The sequence below is a fragment of the Chelonoidis abingdonii genome, chromosome 1 (assembly GCF_003597395.2).
Source record: "Chelonoidis abingdonii isolate Lonesome George chromosome 1, CheloAbing_2.0, whole genome shotgun sequence".
Taxonomy (NCBI): Eukaryota; Metazoa; Chordata; order Testudines; family Testudinidae; genus Chelonoidis; species Chelonoidis abingdonii.
The window spans coordinates 98,744,305-98,766,828 of NC_133769.1; the positions used below are offsets into that span (position 1 = coordinate 98,744,305).

Below are 22,524 nucleotides of genomic sequence, written 5' to 3' on the forward strand. Positions count from 1 at the left end.
CTGAGCCCCATCCCGCACCCAAACTCCCTCCTGGAGCCCACACCCCTCACCCCCTTTTGCACTCTGAACCCATCTGCTCCAGCCCAGAGCTCCCACCTGTACCTCAAACCTCTCATCCCTGGCCTGACCCTAGAGCCCACACCCCCAGCTGGAGCCCTTCTCCCCCTCCCACACCCCAATCCCTTGCCCTGGCCTGGTGAAAGTGAGTGAGAATGGGGGAGAGTGAATGATGGGGGGAGATGGAATGAGTGAGAGGTGGGGTTCAGAGAAGGGGTGGGGTAGCGGCAGGGCCTTGGGGAAGGGGCGGGACAAGAGCGGGGCAAGGGTGTTTAGTTTTGTGCAATTAGAAAGTTGACAACCCTTCCAGGGCTCCCTGCTCTAGAGAGTGGCACCCCCATCAGCCACCCTATGGCAAACAGTACCAGCGTCGCATTCTCTCTCTCCTCCCATCAGTGGAAGCACTGGAGTGGTCTTGTAGGAAGCCATTCTGCTTCGTTTACATTTGGAAGATTTCCTTTAGGGCTAGATGTTTTTAAAATAAAAACATAGGTACTACAGCAGTGGATGGGACACAGCCACGAAAGATACCTACTTGTCCTAGATGAGTAGATTTTTCAAGCCCTATAATTATGGAGCGACAGGGTGATAGGGTTATGCACGGAACTGAAGAAGGTTATTCAGAGCCTTTCATCTATAAGACACCAGTCAAACTCTGGCTCTAGGTCTGCGAGAAAAGTGAGCCTTTGGCTCTTAGGTTAGTCTAGCCTCAGTTCAGTAGGAAGGAACTTCCCCTGCAGGTAGGGCAAACTACATAATAATGCAGTACAAGGTATTCTTGTGCTTCCACAGAGACATCTCCTCCTGGTCAGAGTATCAAAGGCAGAATACTGGATTAGAAGATGGACTCTTGGCATAATTCTTATGTTCTTATCCAGCTGCTGTTGGTTGGTCTGTGTGATGCTTGTTAGGAATTTCATCCAGTTCCTATTGGATAAATACTCCTATCACAGCTGGCCTGCCTGGTGGTAGGCTCAGTAAACAGATGAAGGTTTGAATAGCTCATGGAAACTAGCTGACCTTTCTGGATAGGTCAGAAATTAAAGTGTATTTTGCTCCCTAAAATTGCATACTTGAATATCCTCTCCAGCTCTCTTATGTCTGCAAGTCTGAGACCAAAAATGTCTGTGCTCTTTTCCTTTCCCTTTCCTCAGATCAGCATTGAAGTGTGAGATAAATCTTGGAATTGCAGCTAAGGCACAGGTCATCAGGTGAGGATGACATTTCTCCCCACTCTCCCCATTCACACTGTGCATGGTGGAAATCTGAATGGGAAATACCTAATAATCTACTACGGACAGAGCTCAGGTTCCTGCACAGAACCCCAGCTGCTTCTCACAAAGCAATGATCAGTTACCAGGGACACTGGAACACAGAGCCTCCTCTCCCCTAACAATTTCCAGGGAAAGAATGAACTTGATCCAGTAGGCCTGGCAATGGCACCCAGCAAACAAGAACACAGCTGGTTAAACCAGGTAGAAAGGTTACATTTGTTCTGCAAGGTAGGTGGGGAGAGAGGTCTGAGTAACTACTTGAGACATCACAGCAGCATCTCTCAGACCATCCTCCCATCCCCAGCAGCAGAACCAGAGGTTTAGTTTGTTTTAAGAGGGGGGCCTCACAGATGTTTTCATGCCTGGGGTCCCAGAAATAAGCCTGTACTTACAGCCATGCTCCTGCACAGTAACTAGCAGCTGGGAGTGTGGTGCACCTGCAACATCCCCATTCGCTTGCTACACTGTACTATGCCCTAGGAAATATCAAACGATCAGTTGATTTATGCCATCCTGGAATCACATCCTGGATCACAAAAAAGAAAAATGCACAAAGTTTATGGGCTGGCAATTCACCAGATTCTGCTCTGGAGGTCACTGGGAGGAGGAGGAAGAGCATGCAGGCAGGTGTATGATACCCCTCATCTTGGCACCAACAGCCCAGGAACACGTACACTCACCCACAAACCCACCTACTCGTCCCCCAGACACTTAAAACAGCAGCTCACAAACTGGAACAAGTTCAGAGGCTTCACCCAGAGTGTATTCCATGGGGCACAGAAATCCAATTCAGTATTTTCTTCCCCCTCCTAGGCAGGCTAAATGTTGAGTCCATTCCAGGTGGACACACATCTAGAACAGGTTCTTCTCATCTCAGGCTCTGCACCCAGAGTCCATTCAGGTGACAAAGAGAATAATGGCATTTGCACAAAAAAGGTCTCAAAGAACTTTCAAACCCTGAATAAATTGTGCTCCAGAAAACACCTTTTTAAGTAGGTAGGGAATATAAAAGGGATCTCTTCAGAGCAACTGAAAGCAAGCCATCACTACGGTGGACAACTACAGTTTGACAGGCCATGGCAGCACTACACACTATTTTAGGACAGGAAGTGAAGAATACACTATCAAGTTGACATTGCAGGGGAAAAAATGTAAGGAAACTGAATGTAATTGTCCCAGTGCGAATTTATTCAGGACACTATATTCAACACTCTTGCTCTTATGGAAAATACCATGATATCTTTAATGACTGTATGTGGCTAGGACCCTAGCAAGGATATTCTGGTGGGATCATAGTACAAGGCTGCAGGTAGATTCTGATCAGGTTCCCCTTCATTCAGGGACTGAATTCAAAGTCCATCCATGACTCTTCTGGCTGGTGACAAATCAACAAAGAGCAACTGTTTTCCACTGCTAATGGACACTATCAAAGCCTCCTTCAAGACAACAAAGCTCATGTCATTCATCCTCCCTGCAACTTTGACACCTCTGACCTCCAAGTGCCACTGACTCACTACCAACATGACAGACCTGGAGCAGGCAGTGCAGCATTCAATTATCTGATTTTCCCTAGGTACAACGAACACCATCACCAGGATGTCACAAGAAATCAGCACCAGGATGAAAAACAACAGTCTTACATTGATCATAGGCAAGCCTGAGGTGGTGTTGTCAGGAAGGGGAGGAACTCTTAAAAAATGCTGTCCTCCCCTTCTGCATTCTGTTTGTCAAACTAGTGAGAGCGTTAGGTTCTGTTCATCACCAAGCCTAGACAACCAAGTAGCCCCAGTGGTGACAAAATGCCTTCTTCCACCTGTATCTTACTAGGAAACTCCACCCCTCCCTACTGGACAAAGATCTGACAACAGCACATGTGTTGGTCTTCTCCAGACTAGATTACTGTGTCTTGCTGTACATAGGGACCAAGATGATGGAGTCTCTGCATTGCATCCTTGTGCACAATGTGAGGAAGGTGGGCAGACAATGAGATGGGCTTCTGTGAGCACATCACCTCTGTATTCCAGCTCCTCCATTGTCTCCCAGTTGGTTTCTATTGTCTTTTTTAAAAAGTCTTGGTCATGATCTTCAAAGTCATGAATGGGTCAGGAGTCAGCTATTTTAGCAACCACCTCCCCATCCAGGATCCAGAAAGATAACTGTATTATTCTGGGACAATGCAGCTCACAACACCCAGTACAAAACACATAAGAACTGGAGATAAAGCAGTCTTGGTAGAACTGGAGGTTGAGGGGCTGTGGAATGATCTTCCAGAGGTCATCAGTCTAACCCTAAGTCTGACCAACTTCAGGGCTCATTACAAGTCCCTTCTCTTTGATAACACATTTCTACTATAACTAGGTTAAAACTAATAATTAGTGTTATATAATTATCCAAGCAGATCATCTTTTAAACCAGGGGCTGCAGAAGAGCACAAAACTCAATACGGATCCATTAAGGACCTTGCTATGCAGATTTAATTTACCTGGGAAGCAATTAGACACAACAGTGATACAGTGATGGGTGCAATGGAAAACCTTAAAATGGATTTTTAAGCCCCATTGGAATCAAAGTAAGGTTCTTCTCTTTATTTGTCATGTACTAAGATAAGGAAAGGTCCCCTTTTGTGTTTCAAAGTAGCACAATGCCAGTTGGCCACAACTATTTCTCAGTTTTCATGCTCCCTTACTGCCAATATGAGACCTTCCCAATCTCTCAGACAAATCCCCCATCCACAGTTGCTTTCCCCTTACAGATAGGGGAAGTGTGGATTAGACACTTGGGTCTTAATTGGCAGAGAGAAACGTATAAGGCATAGGTGTAAGCAGATTCCCTGTGCTCCTATATAAACTCCTCACCTCTCCCCAAACAAACCTTAGTTTCCTTGCTTGGTTCTCTCTGATCATCCAAGGGCAAGAAGCCAGTATTCTAATTCCATCATCCCACCTTCTACCTCTCCCTCTACCAACACCTGACGTCCTGGAAAAAGAGTCTGAATGACCACCTGGAATGGGCTCCCTCAACCCAAGTCAATGTCTGCTCATGACATCCAGTTCCCATGAGGATGGTTATTATGCCACAGAAGATGACGACATCACGTGGGGAAAAAGCAAAGACACCTGGCCCCGGATTCAAATGAAAAATTATTATTATAGTTACTTATTACATGTCTTCCACAGTGGTTAAAGTAGATCAACAAAAGGAGGAGAAGCATGCCACTTTGTTTTTATGTTGGGACAAGTGCTGGTAGCATGTAGTGAAGTACCACTGCATCCTAATGGGTGATGAGACAAGGCACAGAAAAGAATGGGGACAACTGAATAAAGGTAGCTGGAAGGAGTCCACAGCCCCAAATGGGCCCCAAGGCAGCCCAAAGTGTGTGTGTGTGCATGCATGCAGGTGTGCTGAATAGGGAAACAACTGATGTGCTCCTAACCACCCTTGAGGGAATTGTGCGGGAATGGGCAGGCCCATTTTGTTTCCCCTGGATTCTGGCTAGGGAAGGAAGGCAGCAGCATCTCCTTTTCTCCCCTCCAGGGAAGGAAGGGCTGAAGGTAGCAGACTTTCCCTCCCCACCACCCCATCTGCAGAGAACAAGGAACCACCAACGGGAAGGATCATTCTGTGGAGGAGTGAAGCAGATTGGTGACTCCCATCTTGGATGACTCCCCTCCCATTGTGTGCTGGTGCTGCTCCACCTGCTGGTGGGAGGGCTCAGAGTCCCAGGCCATAAACCCAGCACCAGCTGCTCCTGCTGCTCTCACTAGAGATTCTTTCACCTGATGAGTTCTCATTTCCAGGGGTGCTAAAACAATTGTATAGTGGGGGTGCTGAGAGCCACTGAACTAAACTGCAGCCCTCTATATGATGGAAACCACTTCAAGCCAGGGAGTGTGGCAGAACCCCTAGTTCCAGCCCCTATGCTCATTTCCCCAGCCAGTGAAGAGACAGGAGGAGGGGGAACTCACTGACTTCCCAGGACCTGTCCCTCTGCTTTTAGCAAAGAAAGGGGAGCAGCACTTCTACACACTCCCCCTGACTTTAACACCTGGTATTCTGGGACTATACATGGTGTGCTAGGCAGTGTTCAAACACACCTCTCGGAAGACCTTACAGTCTGACATGGCAAGCCACATACAAAGGGTGCAGGAGCAGGGCAAAATATACAGGGAGATGAGATAACTCATGTCTTTAAAACAAAGACAATGTGTTCAGAAATGGCTGCTGATTTGGGGTGCTTCTGTTTTGGGATGTCCAACGTGAGATACTGTGAAGGTATCAAGGATGCCATTCCCCTGGGGTCAGAGGACTGCAGCTGACTGATTAGTCACACCCACTGCACCTGAGGGAGAGATGGAACTTAATTAGCTGACCCTTTCCTCCAGAGACCTGAGGCACCAGAAGCCATGCTCATGGACGATTAGGACTAGAGCTACAGGAGAGAAGGATTGCTCCAGAAATCAAACAGGCAGGAGGGAGACTGTGTGAAGTCCTTGATTGCTGAGGCTCTGAGGAAAGAGCCAGGAAATTTTGGTTACTGATGTGAGGGACAGACTTGGGGAAGGAACTACTTGGTCTGCACAGACTGAGAGAAGAGCCTGCAAGATTTTGATTTTCTTATTTAGAAGGCTTAAAATAAAACAACTAACCCTGCTGGAAACCACTTCCCTGCCTTCCATGAGAAAGCTCAGACAGAACTAACCCAAGGGGTCAGCTGACTCAACAAGAGAAAAACCTGGGTTTTGACAGTTCCCAATTCTTTTACAGCTACCTAGGGCCTGATTTGCAGAGGTGTTGAGCACCCACAACTCCAGTTGAGGTCCATGTGAGCTACGGATGCTCTGAAAAATCAGCCTGAGGGATCACAAGTTGGACACCCGCTAACTGAGGTACTCAAAATCAGGGGCCATTTTGAAGATTGTGGGCTAAATAAAGATCACCAATTCTCAAATGACCCTGACATTAGCTAGCTCACTTCCTGTGAGCATCCTGGAGGAAGTGGGTCTCAAGCTGGGATATGGAAGAGAAAAGGGCAGTGGCTTTACAGAGCAGTGGATGGCGTTCCAGGCAGAAAGTGCTGTACGGAAGAAGGCAAAACACCGATTCTGAGAGAAGCAGAGAAATGGACAGTTGAGAATGGTATAGCAGGCAGAGCAAAGAGGTTGTTGGATGACTCAGGGAGAAACAAGAACGGCTATGTCATAAAGACTCTTAGTGCCGTAGAGCGTCCGAAAGGTACTGGTAATAATTTGGATCTACTGTAAATCTCCGGTACTTCTGGTGGTCTAGATGGATGGCTATTTGGAAGTATTCATCCTGTAAGAGTCGAGAGCCACAAACCAGTCCTGAGCCTGAAGCAATGGAATGATGGAAGCAAGAGTTACCATCCTGCCTCTAAGCTACTCTGTGTATTTCTTCAGTCTCCTCTGGTCTAGGATAGGATAAAGGACCCATGTCTCCTTTAGGATAAGGACATATCAGGAGCAGAAACCTCTTTCTTTGTTCTCCTGAGGAACCTCTTCCATAGTTCCTCCATGGAGCAACAAGGTCATTGTGTTTTATGATGGCTCTTGTGAGAACAATCCTTGAAGAGGGACAGGGAAGCGGGGAGGGGAGGGGGTAAGGAAAGGAATTGGATAGTGTAACCATGGGTGGTAATGTCTTATGTTCACAGCATACACACAGAGAAGTTAGATAAGAACATAAGTACTGTTGCTGGAAGGTTGTAGCGTAACACTACTTTATTACTATTTCCATTCCATGCATCCGATGAAGTGGGCTGTAGCCCACGAAAGCTTATGCTCAAATAAATTTGTTAGTCTCTAAGGTGTCACAAGTACTCCTGTTCTTTTTGCGGATACAGACTAACATGGCTGCTACTCTGAAACGTGTCACTACTTTATTACTTAGAATTCAGAATAACAACACACAGAAACCCTAAAACTAGAGAAACACAAAGCAGAGAGGCACAACTCACCCCACCTCACTCTTGACTGACTCTCTGCAGACCCACTCCAATTGCACATTTCCCTATAAAGCCCCATAGCCTGTGAGCAGGACCAGGAAAATCTTTTAAAGTGACAACTTGTAATTTTTACACAGTTTTCAATACACCAGCATCTGGCACCCATTTGTCAATGTAATTGCCAACCATGCCCAGTGGAAGGGGCAAGGTGATTCCCAAAGGTAAGCCATGAGATGGTTTTAGCATGGCTCTCAACACCCCCATTAAATCTCCTGCCTCTGAGAGGGAGCCAGGGGTGGGATGAAGGAGGAGGAGGATGACATGTACCTCCTGGTATAACAAGGCTAGTTTCTAGATGGCTAGTCCAGTTGGCAACTGTGGGAATAAGAAAGCTGTCTTTTATCTTTGCAAGGACTAGTACCAGACGTGCTTGTGGTACAGCACCGGAGTGTAGATGTTTAGAGAGCCCAGCATTGCCCTTGATTACTGGAGGGAACAGAACGCCTTGCCTTATCCATTCAGCTGCTGAAGAGCTCCATATCCTCAAAGGGTAGGTCCTCTATTGTTGCCTGTACTTCTATTAAAATCACAGATGCCTGTAATCAGGAGGACCGGTGCATTGTGACTGCCATAGTCATGGATCAACTAGTGATATCAGACTTTTCCATTGCTACTTGTAGCCCTGTTTTCACTTTCATCTGCACCCTCCCTCCCTGTTTGATCCCATGTCTTAGGTCCTCTCTCCAGTCCTGGAGGAACCTTATAGGAAGGGGTCACCCTCTCCCACATCAAAAAACTGTGTTCCTCAAACAAGTCCTGCTTCTATGGTGCAGAATTGGAGGGAGCCTGGTGAGTAAGACTTTGGGCCAAAAAGGTCCAATGTTTTGGGATTATCAGCTTTTGGAGTCCCCTTAGTAGCCCTGGTCTTTTCCTGGGCTGCAGATACCACAAGTGACAGCAGTGTCGGGTGCACATAAAAATATTAAAAGCCCTTGGGAGGACTCGATAGCACTGTTCTACTCACTTTGAAGCAGTCAGGAATGAGGCTGGGGTGTGCCATGGTCCAATATGCCTCATTGATCAGTAGGGCAATTCTTGTTAGCACTGAGGATGTTGAGCTGCTTGTGCATATTTTTCTTGGCTCACTGCTGTCTCACTGTCCTTGATAGCAGGTCTTGGAAGGCTCTGAAGTCATAGATGGCCAGTGTTGGGGCCAAGACAATGGCCTCATCCAGAGAGGAGAAGGAGCCTGTAGGTGGGGAGAGAAATTTCTGGAGTCGCCTCCACTCCCTCACAAGGGGGCTCATCTGATTCTGGTGTGGGGGGATACTAGCCATTGATGCCAATGGTAATATAAACCTCCCTCCTTTCCCTGGCACCTCCAATGGGGCTCCACTCTGAGATCTGTAGGAAGGTGAGCCCAGTAGGTCCAGTAAGTCCACAATGGTAAATTATACAGGTATTGGCTAGACTGTGGTTGGCCCATCCACTGACAGTCACACATAGGGCCCAGTAGAGGGCACCTCCAGACCTCTCCTTACATACCACTCTGGTCTAACAGAGAGGGTTCCCTGCTTGCAGTTGGGAAGAAGGACTGGCTTAGAGATGATGAGGAGAAGTTCATCTCCAGGAACTGAGGTACCAATAGTTGTGGGTTTGGTGCTGATTCTGCCAGTGCCGGTGTTGGTTCTGGTGCCAACAGGAGGGGTGAAAACAGCTCCTCAAAGTTGTATCTTGGTATGAGGTAGGGGTTAATGGTTGGCACTGGTACCAGGGCTGGTCTTAGTATAAACATTGGTGCTGGCCCTGTGGTCTCCCAAGCCTTTTTCACAGCCAGTGCTTTGCTCCTGTCCTTTGCCTATGAGGATTTGGAGGACTTGCCTTTGGAGAATTGCTTCAGGTTCTCCTTGGGAGGTACGGACACTGCACACTCTGAACCGTGTTCATGCACAGGGGGGGTCTGTCGCTCAGTGCTTGAAGAGGATAGTGCATGTTCCAAGTCTCCTTGCTCCAGAGTCAGGCTAATGCACTCAGCACAGAGGCTGTCGGTACCAATAGTACCAGGGTGATCACCACCCAGGATCCTGGCACCAGTACCAGCAGTCTTGCCACCCTTTTAGATTTCTTCCTCCCGCTGGAACTATAGGCACGGTGGCCATTTACTGGGGAACTTGCTGTAAATAGCCTTCTCGACTTCAGTTTGGAGGATGTCTTTTCTGGGATCAGACACAATCTTCATGGATTATTCTGAGATGTCATTTGAGCCACATCTCTCCCAGTTTTGGGGTGTGAGATGAGAAGGAGCAGCAGACAGAGCAATTATTGGGGTTACGTCCTTCTACCGGGCAGAACAGACATCTGCCATGCCCATCAATTCCAGGCATAAGACTGTCACATGATGGACAGCATTTAAACTTTGTGGGTTTAGAGTCTGCCATGCCAGTGATTGGTGTGAAGTGCCCTGACCTGCTGCAGAGGGTGGATGGGGGAGACATACAGGTGGTGGGGGGACAAGGGGTCTCCTCTGCGTCTTCCTTTTTTTTTTTTTTTTTGGTGGACCATCCAAGGAAAAGTAGTGAATAACTTAATAATGAGAAATTGATGAGCGATTTCTTCTGAAAAAGGTTAAGTTTGAAGCTCAAGGAACAGTAGCGGGTTGGACAGTCCAGGTCGCATCTCATTGCCATGGGCGCTAAGAGGTAATTGAGGGAGGGTTGCAGCTACTATGACCTTTAGGCCCTCACATGGGAGCAAGAGTAGGCATAGGGCTCCCAATGGACACTGCCATTCAAAACGACTCCGCTCTCATGCACAGGAGGCACAGTATGGAATCCATACTGACACATACTTGAAGCAGCAGCTCAGATACCAGGGTGATGGGCATAGAATGGAAACCTAGATAGAGAGAAGCAGGATTGTCTCCAGCTGCCATGGTTTTTTGGAGGAGCTGTCAGTTGCTTTTTTTCATCTATGAGATAAAAGATCTCTAAGGAGGGAGATAATAAAACCTCCAAGACAATTCAAATACATATATACATACCTATATACAATCAAGAGAGGCCAGGAAATAAAAAGCAATACTGGTGGGATTAGAGCAGCCAAGGAAAGGAGAGGCTGGGCCTCCATCCCCAGCCCCTGTCCATCACTGTCCCACTTGAGACTTGGCAGCATGCTCACTTTCCCACAGTAGCCAATCTATTACTGCTTGGAATAAATTTCCCAGCTGCCTCCTCCTCCTTTCTCTCTCTCTCTCTTTCAGTCCTCAGGGGTCCTGTTTGGCAGCCTACAGATCCCCCTCCTCTGCTGTGAATGTCTAGCAATCAGCCAATCTGATGTAAAAAGCATTACCCCCCTAGTCACGGGAAAGAGAGAAACCTGACTCCATGCTGAGACATTTCCTCTAGGGTTCTGTCAGTCTCTCTCTCAAACCCCCTCTGTCCCTCTCTTTCTTTTTTCAGGAGCTACCTCCAGCACAGAGAGTGCTATTCCGTCCAGAAAGAGTTGTGTGTGTTCATGGGAATTTTACTTGGACCAAGAACAGGCCTTATTTATTTTTCCTTTCTTCCTTTGTTCTCCATTTCCCCTTTCAGGGTTTAAGCAAGACCCTGACAATGTAATCCCAGCCTCACTATTATGTAATTTCACTTATTTATTACTTTTGGAAAGAAATACAGTAGGAAGAGCTCCTCGGTATCTTATCTTGAAATGTCCCAGGCTGGCACTAGAATAACAAATGAAGGCTAGGTCAGAGTGTCATGGGCTCTGCAGATCTAGTCTAGCTCTGGTTTGCAGGCATTTCTTATTGACAAGGCTCCTGCTTACCAAGCCTTTGGGTTGCAGTGCCACACCCCTAGAAATAAGGTCCATATTGAGCAGATCTCCAGTAGTTGATCCACACTGGTGATAGGCATATGATATCCTGAAAAGGGGCAGTTTTCCAGTATAAAAAACAAACTTAATCCACTTAACTCAGAAGCATATTTTGAGGAATGCCCCATAAGCACTCCTCCAAATAAGCAGGATCCTCTTTTTTAGTTAGTGAAACCCACTCATCTCTACCAAGTTGACTGGTCCCAAAATCCAGACTGGAGAGGAATTAGTGCAATTGCTGTTACAATGTCATGCTCCTTTTCTCCTAAAACCAAACCTGCACGTCACTAGCACCAGTGCTCCTGGAGAGGTGAGGGACATCCTGCTAAACTCTAAAATCTGCTGTGCCAGTGCAGGGTGAGAGACCAACTTGAGGCCCCAGGACAATGCAACCGGAGTAAAGTTGCCCCTTTGCCCCACCCAAAAGCACTTTCAGGGGAATTGGGAGCTTTAGAAACCATCTCTTCCTGAGCCAAGCATCAAAAGCCAGCTCAGTCTCCATACAGGGCTGAGCTTCATTTCTCTTCTCCCTAAGCCTTGCTCTGGAAAACCCCTTGCTCCCCAAGGGATTTGTATCATGGACTTTCCCTGCATGGCATGAAACTCACTCTAGTCCACAATTCTGAATTTCTATACTGAGTCCTGGACCAGTGCGAAGAGGAAGGAAAAAGAGAGGCACTGTCAGACCAAAGGACCAGTGAGAGTTTGTGTGATCTCTCACAAATCACCAAAGCTACAAACTAATCCAACGCAGCTGAAAAACATAGAGGCCAGCTTTCATCCTCAGTACCACATGCGTAGCTAGCCCCGATGGACTGGAGCTATTGGAACTTTACAATCCTATATTTCTGATGACCGGCTTGGTTCCTCCTTCTCCCCCGTCAGCTTTTAAATGCTACAAACAAGTTCATCTCTAACTCCAGCCATATGTGAGATCTCAGCTACCGAAGACCTGGCAGAAATGAAGTGGAGGAAGAAGAAAACCAAACCCAGGAGGGTAATGAAGTGTGTGTGCGCACGCAAGTTTGTACGACTGCTGAATAACAACTGCTTGACATCCCTGGAAACTGAAGTTCCCTCTCGGTAGAGCACAAGCAGTGCAATCTGCATTCACATTGTCTAGCTCAGGGGGAGGCAAAGTTTTTGGCCTGAGGGCCGCATCGGGTTTCGGGAATTGTATGGAGGGCTGGTTAGGGGAGGAGGGCATGGCCCAGCCCTCACCTCCTATCCACCCCCCCTCCTTCTGGCCCCCTGACAGCCCCCATGAACTCCTGGCCCATCCAAACCCCCCTCTTCCCTGATGGCACCCCCAGGACCCCTGCCCCATCCAACCACCCCTTCTCCCTGTCCTGACTGCCCCCTGCCACCCCATCCAACCCCTCCTATCATTCCTGACTACCCCCATTCAACCCATTCCCCACTCTCTGACCACCCGCCCCCTTCCAAAAAAGCCCCCCACCCCCCCGACCACCACCGAACTCCCGGCCCCCTACCTGCCCCCTTACCATGCTGCTTGGTGCACCAGTGGCTAGCGGTGCTACAGCCGCGCCACCTGGCTGGAGCCAACCATGCACCACACACACAGCACAGAGCACTGGGTCAGGCCGGTCTCTGCAGCTGTGCTGCTCCAGGAGCTTGCTGCCTGACCACCCAGAGCATTACACCATCGGCCCAGTGATCTGAGGCTGCAGGGGAGGAGGAACAGTGGCGGAGAGGCCAGGGACTAGCCTCCCAGGCCAGGAGCTCAGGGGCCAGGCAGGAGGGTCCTGTGGGCTTGATGTGGCCTCTGGCCTAGCTAGTGTGCCTTGTCCTATAGTGGGGTGGCCACCTGCAGGGGTAAGAAGGTAATTCTGCTGCCATGGCCCACGAAGGGGTCCCCCGCCAACTAGCTGTAATGGTGATATTCTGGGAACACGACTGATATGTCCCCAAGTCATTTCATACTGGCCACTGAGCAGCCCTGAACTTTCAGACACTATCTGTGTGGCTATCTGTGTTGGTACCAGAATATTAGAGACACAAAGTGAGTGAGGTCCAGTAAAAGATATTATATGTCACCAACTTAAGAGTCTATGAGAGAGAGAGACACATGAATCTAAAGTCTGCTGTATCATGAAAGTAAACTGCCTAGGGAGGTTGTGGAACCTCCATCATTGTCTAACTTGCTCTTAAAAATCTCCAAACACCTGTCAGGGATGGTCTAGATAATACTTAGTCCTGCCACGAGTGCAGGGGACTGGACTAGAAGATCTCTCAAGGTCCCTTCCAGTCCTACGATTCTATGAACTGCCAAGGCAGGAAACACTCTGGTGGGCCAACAAGTGCTTTCAGGATGGTGAACTTATTCATACCCAGGACTTGGACTAGCAATCAGAATTTTTAAGATGGCCACTCTTGCTTCCCCCCACAATTGGATCCCAAATCTGGCCTAGGGCAACCTCCCTCTGCTAGGGGTAAGAAGGAATTTAGTCTCTCTATATCCTATCCCAAGCTTCATCCTGCTCTTCAATTACATACACGCAGCTCCAACAATGGGGCCTCCCACCCCATCCCTTGTCCCCAGAATGCTTTGCAGCACAGCATGCCTGGGCTAGGATAGGAGTCCTGGATGTGCTCTGCTGGAGATTTCTTTCAATGTTTTTGCTGTTGCAGTGACAGATAGGAATACATGCACAGTCAGAGAAAAGAGCCACGTGCTTCCTCATCGTTGAGCGATAATTTCCTGTGCTGGATGGAAGCTACATCCAGCACTTACAGGAAACTAGAAGACTGTTCCACAGCACAACTGCCCTAGGAATTATTCAGAAGGCTGTTAAATTATGCAAAAGCAATCCCATCATTCCCCAGGCCATGCTGAATGCAGGTGCGGTCACTCATAGCTCCAGAAACTGCTGTTAGACAAGGATTCAAGACCACACTTCTGTGTATGAATAGTATGTAGCTGAGCATGCACAGACAAATCTGCAGTCATGCATGCAGCAAATAGCAGGAGGATGGCAGAGGTGGCAAACTTCTCTTGATCCCCAAAATGCTCAGAGAATCTCAATATTAACACCTGGGGTTTAGGGAGCAGATAGCATCTCTTTGGAGCCAGGTGTGATGGCATCTCTTTTCCTTATCTGCAAACCTGCACTAAACAGTAGGAGAGTTAGCAGGAGGTCCCAGTTTGTTTGACCCTGGTGCAGGGAGGAGGCAATTGGAACATGAAGGGGTCAGCTGGGCATATTCACACTGGAGGCAATGGAGTAGGGACCCAGAAAGAGCAGCATGCAGAAAGGGAGAGAGTGGGGGGAACTGCCTGAAGGCAGGATGTGTGTCTTCTACCCCCCCTCCCTGCAGCAACCCCCCCACCTTACAGAAATGCATACATCCTGGGGAAATGGTCTCTCAAGCAATAGGGTCATTAAATAACCAAGCATGATCCATAATGTTCCCTTCAAGGCACACAGGTATCAAGGCTTATCCTAAAAGGGAAGAATTAGATGCCTGACACCCTCAATGTTTTCATTCTTTCCCACTGTGAGCTCCTTGAGAGCAGGATCTGGGTCTCCTCTTACTCTATGCAGCACCAAGCATGCTGTCATTACCACAAATGCTACGCTCAGCCTCCCTCCAAAGAACTGCCCTTCCTGGAACCCAAACTCCCAGAGGATCCATGATTTCTCCACCCCAAAATACTCACTACTTCCTCTCACCTGCTGCCCAGCTGGATGCCTCACTGTTGGTGGTGGTGGGAGAGAAACAAAAAGCACTGCCCTAATCCTCTCTTCTGCCTCTGAACTATGCAGCATACCTTCGGCTCCTCTCCCAAAGAGACCAGCATCCAAAGGAGGGTCTCCTTTTCATTCTTCTCTCTCAGGCCTGCTGTCTCTCATTTGCAGCTCAATTCCAATATCTTTAATGCCACAACAAGATATCAGAATGTAGCTAGAGTCAGCACGTGTCTGTGCATAGATCACAGGTTTCACAGAAGCAACAGGGTTTCTGAAGCATGTCTTATTTGCATTTTTGCTCTGTGCATCTCAAGTTTTCTTGCTGAGGTTTACAAAACTGACATTATGAAAAGAAAAAGTCTAATTAAAGTTACACCGCAGCCCCAAATACATTCAGAGTTCTGATTCCAACCCCTCTAGTCCTGACCTAGCCTGTAGGGATTTACATACTTAGAAAAAATAGCACTGATGGGGAAGCTAATATGGGTGAACAGATCTGGTGACAGATGAGGGCAGGCCGTGGGGAGGGGAGGTGTATGGAATCTTGATCTGGTAAAACAGTTCAGAATCAACACAGCAGCAAATATCCTGCAAATATCCTCTGGGCCACTGATGAAACCATTCACAAGGAAGCAGTCAGGATCAGCGAGTTTTATTCCTCACTCTGCTACCAACACTACGTGTGAGAGACTTTAGGCAAGTCACTAACTCTCTGTGCCTCAGTTTCCTCTGTTGTAAAAGAGGGATAACAAAACGGTCTCATAGGACTTATTTACCTTAACTAATCAGAGGCAGGTGAATATCTGAGCTAAGGCTAAATTAGTTAATGCATGTACAGCCCTTTGAATTCATGAGGTGAAACTTGCCACAGAAGTGCAAAGTATTGTGATGATTATTACAAAGGACACCTGGGTGCTTCCCCAATCACCTTTCCCTCCTGGATAGTCACTCCTCCCCACCTCCAACCAAAGCTAGTATGACAAGTGCTGTCCTTCCAGGCTAGGGGTGGGGGCTGTTGTAGAAAGTAGTAAGGTGCTCAGATACCACAGTGATGGGTATCACAGAAGATCCTAGACAGACAGATACAGCATGGGGTACCCCTTAGTCCAGAGCCAGCCAAGGAAGAAAGCAACTGGTTAATTGGGCTCCCCATACTGCTGATCACAGAAGGTGAGTCTCTTTATGTGCAGAGTCAGCTCACTCAACAGTGAGTCCTGCATCAGTGGCTGATCTCACCCTGGGGTGGGGTGGCTGTTTAGTGCATTACTCAGACAAACCAAATCCCTCTCCACTCTCAGGTAAACTGATTCTCCTCATGCTGATTTCCTCTGCCTGCCCAAGGCTATATACTTCAGTGGGGAGACATCAAAGGAAAAGCCAGGACTAGAGTGCTGTGCCTCTTCCTGCGGGGGTACTCAATTGGGTAAGTGTCTGGGCAAAATTATCCCCTTTGCTTCAGGGTGGTAGGGGTGGGGGTTTCAGCCAAAGAGGCACCTGTTGCTCTCAGGAAAGGTTTGTGGGAAACAAAAGGTTAGCATTGCAAAGTGGTATCAGGGAGTCTGATTAAATCTGTGGAGTAAAGGTCTGGCTTCCTGAGAGCTGTGGCCAGAGTCCAATGGGCCGAGGGGTGTGTGTGTGTGTCAGAATCCAGTTCTATTTTCTCAGGAGTGTATCACTACACTACAGTTCAAACACAGACCCATCTCCTTCTGCCACAGGGAGGGGCCCATCATAGCTCTGTTGACCACTGCTCTTCTGGTCCTGGGCCTCTGCACACTCTGCCAATGCACCACAATCCTGGCCTGCAGCACCTCCTCCTATAGGCACTCTCATGCCACTGTCAATGCACCACAACCCTAACCTGGAATGCTGTCCATGAGTCCACTGTAACCCCTCCAGGCCATTCTGTCGGGTTCCTCAGCACTGCCTGCTGGTCCCATCTGCGGGGGACTCCTTCCCCACCCCACGCTGAATAGTTCTGTCAGTGCTACCAGCCTCCAAAGTGAATGCTGGATGGAAAACGTTTATCACACACCTGCATAGCTAGCTGCATTGCACACACCCCCTTCCCCATATTCCCTGACTTCAGATTAACTCTCTCATTGCTAAAAGGACCCTGCTGAGCCCCCAACCAATCAGAGACTGCACCCTGTCAACAGGATGAATAGCACCAGGGATGAGCTGAGGGGCTCACCTATCCCACCCCTACATGCAGTGACCTCAGGAAGCTTGAAATGTAGACAGGACCTTTGAGGCACCTGGACCAATTCAGAGAAACTACCCAGGTTCCTGGGCCAGTTGGTAATTCACTATCTTCCCCTCCCCTTCCTGCCCTGGAGTTAATGTCAGTTGTACCAGTCTTCTTCAGCACTACCTCCTCCTCCTCCAGCCACATCCCTTTCTGATTGGGTCACTGATTCCAACAAAGTACAAAGGGCTCATTTCAGAGCAAATAACCCCATCTCCAATCTAACCAGCCTTGGTGAATGCTGGCATGAGCTCCCTTGCCCTGCCCACCACCACCAACACACTCCCCTTCTCCTTCCCTCCCTCTGCTCTGATGTGGGGGAGAAGACAGACATCATTTGAGGAGGGGAGGAAGGAAGGTGCATTTATCTTAAAGCCGCTATTCTCAGAAGAGCAAGAAATCCAGGCACAGGGTGCAGAAAAGGCAGCCTACCCCAATGCAGAGTTTATTGCCTGGCTAACAAATTAATGCAGGAGTGGGGGAGAGAGAAAGAGAGAGTTGTGTGTACCAGTGTGTGCTTCACACACTGCCTATGCACAACTACACTTTTATACACAATTGTGAACATGTGCTGTACGCTCAGCCACACGGAGACACCACGTGGGTTGCGAACTTAAACCATACATACAAATACATACCCTGAACATGAAAACACACAGTAAATGCATGCATTATTGGACACTCCCAGTCTTTGCCCAGACATACCTGCCCCAGGCACACAATACACACCCAGACATGCACAAAGGCACAATGCATGCACCCACTACACAAACAGGCACAAGTGTTCACAAAGACACAATACCACACACGCACAATGAACACAAACCTCACATGTACACTGTCTGCACAAGTGACCAGTCCAGTCACACTCACCCATGCACACCTGGCTAGTGATAGGTATCCACTGACTCTGCAGCCACAGGAAAGATTCAGTTCCACAGGGATCTTCAGCAGAAGTGCCACAAAGTTGGTGTAGTTTTCACAGTCCTGTGCAGGACACAAGGGCCTCTATTTCAAAACTCCTGGCAGACCCCGAATGACTGTGGGCCTGCCCTGAACACACACCCACCCCGTTCCCCAGTTTAGACCAACTCTTCTTGATTGCATTGCTCAGAAAGTCACTTCATACAGCACAGGGAACTACTGCTTCTTCCAACCTTACTGACATTTGCTGCAAGGAAGAGGCCGTGGCTCAGCTTTGAAACTGCAGTCAAAATGGCTCAAAGTGCTCAGTACACCAGACTTGGGCAGGCTTCAAGAGCATCATGGACCAAAGGCACTCTGTGTCTCCAGACACACCAGAGGCATCAGCTAGGTCACAACATTAGGCGCCGGCCTTCAGGCATTCGCCTGCCCCCTCCCCCTGCCCCAGGTCAGGATCTCTCACTTCTGTTGGTGATGGGCATTCTGTCTCCAGCAGGGTCTCTTGTACATCCAAAGGATTAACACCCAGCTATGCAGGTACAGAAGAGCATCCTTGCAGGAGGGAATCTCACACCTGCAGCTGATTTCCTGTCACTACTGCAAAACCATCTCAGGGTGGAGAGGCAGGACCAAAGATTGGAGCAGGAACTCTGTGATGCACACCCATTAGACTCAAGGTTTCATTCCCTGTCTGTTGTTTACAAGGACAGGGATTACTTCAGTGCCTAAAGGATGTTTGTAAGGATGTAAAGGAGGGGAAAATCAGGGGATCCCCAGAAACAGACCCAGAGGACTGCTTTTGTCCAATCCTGGTTTAAAAAACCTGTCCCCACACTCACTATTTTCTGTTTCAGGAGTGGGGACTCCAGAGGTGTGCTCTTGAATGAGGTTTCCATTGGCTTGAGCTCCCCCTCACAGGATGTGGGTCTCAGCTGTCTTGAGCTCTGATTTTGGGTCCTAGGTTGCCTTGAGCTCTGCTCTTAGAAGCTGGTAGTGACTCAGGCTCCATCCACAGGGAATTACAAGTGGTTTTTTCTTGGGGGATGGGAGAGGTGTTCAGAGTTGAACTGGTGTTCTGAGGGAGGAACCCAGATAACACGAACTCTTGGGGGGGGAGTGCGGAGGGGGAGTGGAAGTTCCAGCTAAGGTGACTTCAGCTTCATTCCTGAAGATGGGGGTTTGTGATGACTCCAGCTCTGCAGTCCAGGATGGAAGTCTGTGATGACTGGAGATCTGCTCACAGGACTGGGTGGTTCCTGGTGATTCAAGCGGTGCTCCTAGCAGCAGTAGTGGTGGGTGTTTGGGGTGATCTGAATTCACGCTCTGGTGTGGAGTTTGCTGGTGACTGGAGTGCCATTCTCTGAAGGGTAGTCTCAGTGACCAAAGCTTTGCCCTTTTTGGGGTCAGTTTTCCTAATGACCCAAGCTCCGCTCCCAAGGGTGAGATCCTGGTAACCTGAATTCTGCTCTGGTAGATGTGGAAGGACTTTCTGGTGACCCAAGTTCTGCTCTCGAGCATTGTCACCAGAAACCCCTTGATAAAAACACAGGCTGACAGAGCTCAGTACTGTCTCCATCCCTCCTGCTTTGCCTCTCTTTCTGTCTCTCTCTCATCTCTGTGAGCTGTCTCAGCAGGTCTGCAGCTGCAGCACACACTCTGTCCCCCATCACCTTTGTCAAGCTTGTGTGGAGAAACAGATCTCGCGATGACAAAATTGCACGCACATACACTGCTTTAGAACAAATATAGAGATATTTATAGCTAACAAATCCCCAGGCATTACCAGCAGCCCTATAGAATTGGGGAGGGACTTAGAGCCCATGTCCCTTTGTGCTCAGCTCTTGATGGGGGATTATATCAGTCTGACATGGGGACTGAGGGGAGATGTTTGATTATCTATTTTTTATATTCCTTCCCATCTCTCCTGCATATACTCCTTTTCCTCCCTATAGCATGCTGCAGGGCTGACACACATGCACAGTCAGTACCCTCCTGGCACAGAGAACACGGGCAGCAGATGGGCCTCCTGCTGCAGTGCCTGGGCTGCAGGCTCCCCTCCTCACTTGGTGTGGCTGTGTTTTGTGGGGGTGGCAAAGAGATGGCTAAGGGAGTTGTGACATATTCTTCTGTCTCCCCAGCACTGACACTTTGTTGCGTGGGATGCTGGGCTCAGCGGGTGTTTGCAGGGGAAGCATCTCTCTCGCTGGCAGCCTATATAAGACATTATTACTGTACATTCTTGCATACACAGGTTGCTTTGCTTTTATGGATGCTTGGGGAGGCGGGGGCTGCAATTTCCTCCTTCCCCTTGCAGAAGCTACAGCTGTTGTTGGGGTAGGGGCTGTAGGACACACACATAAAGGGAAAGAAAATGAAAGACTAAAAGCAGAGCAAGAGGGATGGTAAAGCCCTCACCTCCGCCCCGGGATAGGTAGTGAGGAGGGAGCAGGGATGCTGGAACTAGGAGCTGGCCCAGTTTGGACAGAGACTAGGCCAGTTGTAATCTCTCAGCCCCCATGTGAACAAACAACTTCCCAGCCCCTTTCCCCCTGCTCTAAATTGTTCATTTTTCAAGATCAGCCCTTTAAACTCCCTCCCCCCCCACCTCCTGCCAACACATACACACGAAGGTGGGGACTGGGATGGGAATGGGCAGATTGGGGGCAGGTGCGGGGGGCAGAGGGGATGCAGGAGAGGGAGAGGGTGATAGGGGAAGGGTGAGAGGAGAGGGACCAGGGAAGAAGGTACAGGAAGGAAGAGATGACAGAAGGGGAACGGGGGGAGGTGGGATGGGGAAGGAGAGGGATGTAGGAGAAGGTGATAGGGCAGATGAGGAGAGGGAAAGAGGGAGGACGGATGCTGGCGGAAAGGGAGAGGAGAGGAGAGGGCAGCTAGGAGGGGGGAGGATGGTGGGCATGGGAAGGAGAGGCGGTGGGATGCAGCGGGAGGCCGGGGGAGGTTAGGCGTGTTTGGAGGGGGAGTCGGGGGGCGTCTCTTACTCACCCATCGCCGCCCTTTGCTGGCTCTCAGCAGCGGCGGCGGCGGCTTTTCTGCTTCCTGGGCCCCCGGCGGGGAGATGCTGGGATCCTCGGCAGCCTCTCGCCCCATCCCTGGTTCCGGCAGCCGCCCCCCGGCATGGCTCAGCCCCGGCCTCCCTCCCTCGCTGCTCCGATCGCGGCGCCCCTGCAACCCGCCACCCCCAGCGGCAGCCGCAGCCGCTTCCCTATGCAGGGGGCAGCCCAGGAAGAGCAGGAGGACGTGTGGGGGGGGGGTGCGCGCTGGTTGGGGCGGGGTAAAGCTGAGCGGAGATGAGAGAGCAGAGGGAGCCAGCAGCGGCCAGCCAAGAAAATAAAATTAACAACAACACTCCCCCCCCCCCCGGCCCCTGAATCAGTCCTGCGGCCAAAGGGAGGGACCCGAGCCCTAGCGCGCTGCAGAGATCAGCTCCGGGAGAGCGTCTCTCCTTCCCTCTGCTGGCAACATTTGGCAGGTCTGTGCGGTCTGCAGCAAGTCATTCAAAGCCGTGTGCGTCCCCATCAGCTCAGCACCCTGCCCACAGGGCTCCCGCTCCCCAAATCTAGCACCAAAACCATCATCCAACCCGCCTCCCCACTCCTCTTCAAAGAGAAGCCCCCGCCACCCCCAAAGGGTGTGAAGACCAGATCGTGGTGCTGGAATGAAGTCACCCAGGCACGATCATCACGAGCACACGCAGCCCTTGAGCTGGAGAGGGCCGGGGGGAGGGGCTGGAGATTAAAACTACAGGTAGTGGCCCCTCCTTGCGTGGGTGGTTTTGCGTTTGAACATAGCCCACCCCCAGCAATCGGAGAGTGCTTTGCGCTGTCTCTGCTCCCTTCTCCCTCTGCAATGGACGGGAATACAAAGGAATGCCTTGTGTTGGAACTGAGGGGTAGGGGGAGAGGGGAAAGAGGAGGGAGGGGTGGAAGGAGGAGACTGATGGGTGGGCTTTGGGGAGTGCCTTAAATGAGCAGCCATTAGTACAAGCCAAGCACAACCCGCAAGAAAAGGGATTGGGGCATTGGTGGCAACAGCTGTCTCAGGGCACCTGCCTGCACCTGGAATATACTATAGGGAACCATCTGGTATTGACAGGGGGCGAGGAAGGAGTATGTAATGACCTAGTAGGGCTTCACCATCTCTAAATGCAGGCAAATGCATTACTTGTTCTGCAGTAGCACCTACAAGGCCCAGGCAGGAATCAGGGTTGCACAGTGCTGGACATTATGCATATAAACAATGCAAAGAGAGTCCTGTCCCCCAAAGGGTTGCTGACCTAAATAGAATCCATGAAACACAGATCATGCCAATAATTTTCCATGCAGTATAATAAATAAAACTCTCTGCTTTTAAGGCATCCTCCTTTCATAGGCCCATAATGAATTAGCTCTCTCCCCAGGCTTGTAAGGAGGTTATTATAATCATATACTGTATTATTATTTCCATTTTACAGAGAGG

General features: G+C 49.4%; 1 protein-coding gene across 5 annotated transcripts in view; it reads right to left on the reverse strand.

Moving 5' to 3' along the window:
• MGAT3 (beta-1,4-mannosyl-glycoprotein 4-beta-N-acetylglucosaminyltransferase) overlaps positions 1-21,903 on the reverse strand; it is a 35,462-nt gene extending 13,559 nt beyond the window's left edge. Inside the window, exons 1-2 of one of the 5 annotated variants that reach the window (XM_032779899.2) lie at positions 21,052-21,655; positions 8,318-8,542 (exon numbers count right to left, since the gene is read on the reverse strand). In XM_032779899.2, coding sequence (XP_032635790.1) covers positions 8,318-8,370 — 53 coding nt within the window. In that variant the 5' untranslated portion in view covers positions 8,371-8,542; positions 21,052-21,655. Of the gene's footprint in view, positions 1-8,317; positions 8,543-17,537; positions 20,390-21,051 lie in introns of those variants that run through there. The other 4 variants (XM_032779902.2, XM_032779900.2, XR_012656320.1 and 1 more) reach the window with 4 other exon arrangements.
• Between the last annotated feature and the right edge of the window lie 621 nt (positions 21,904-22,524).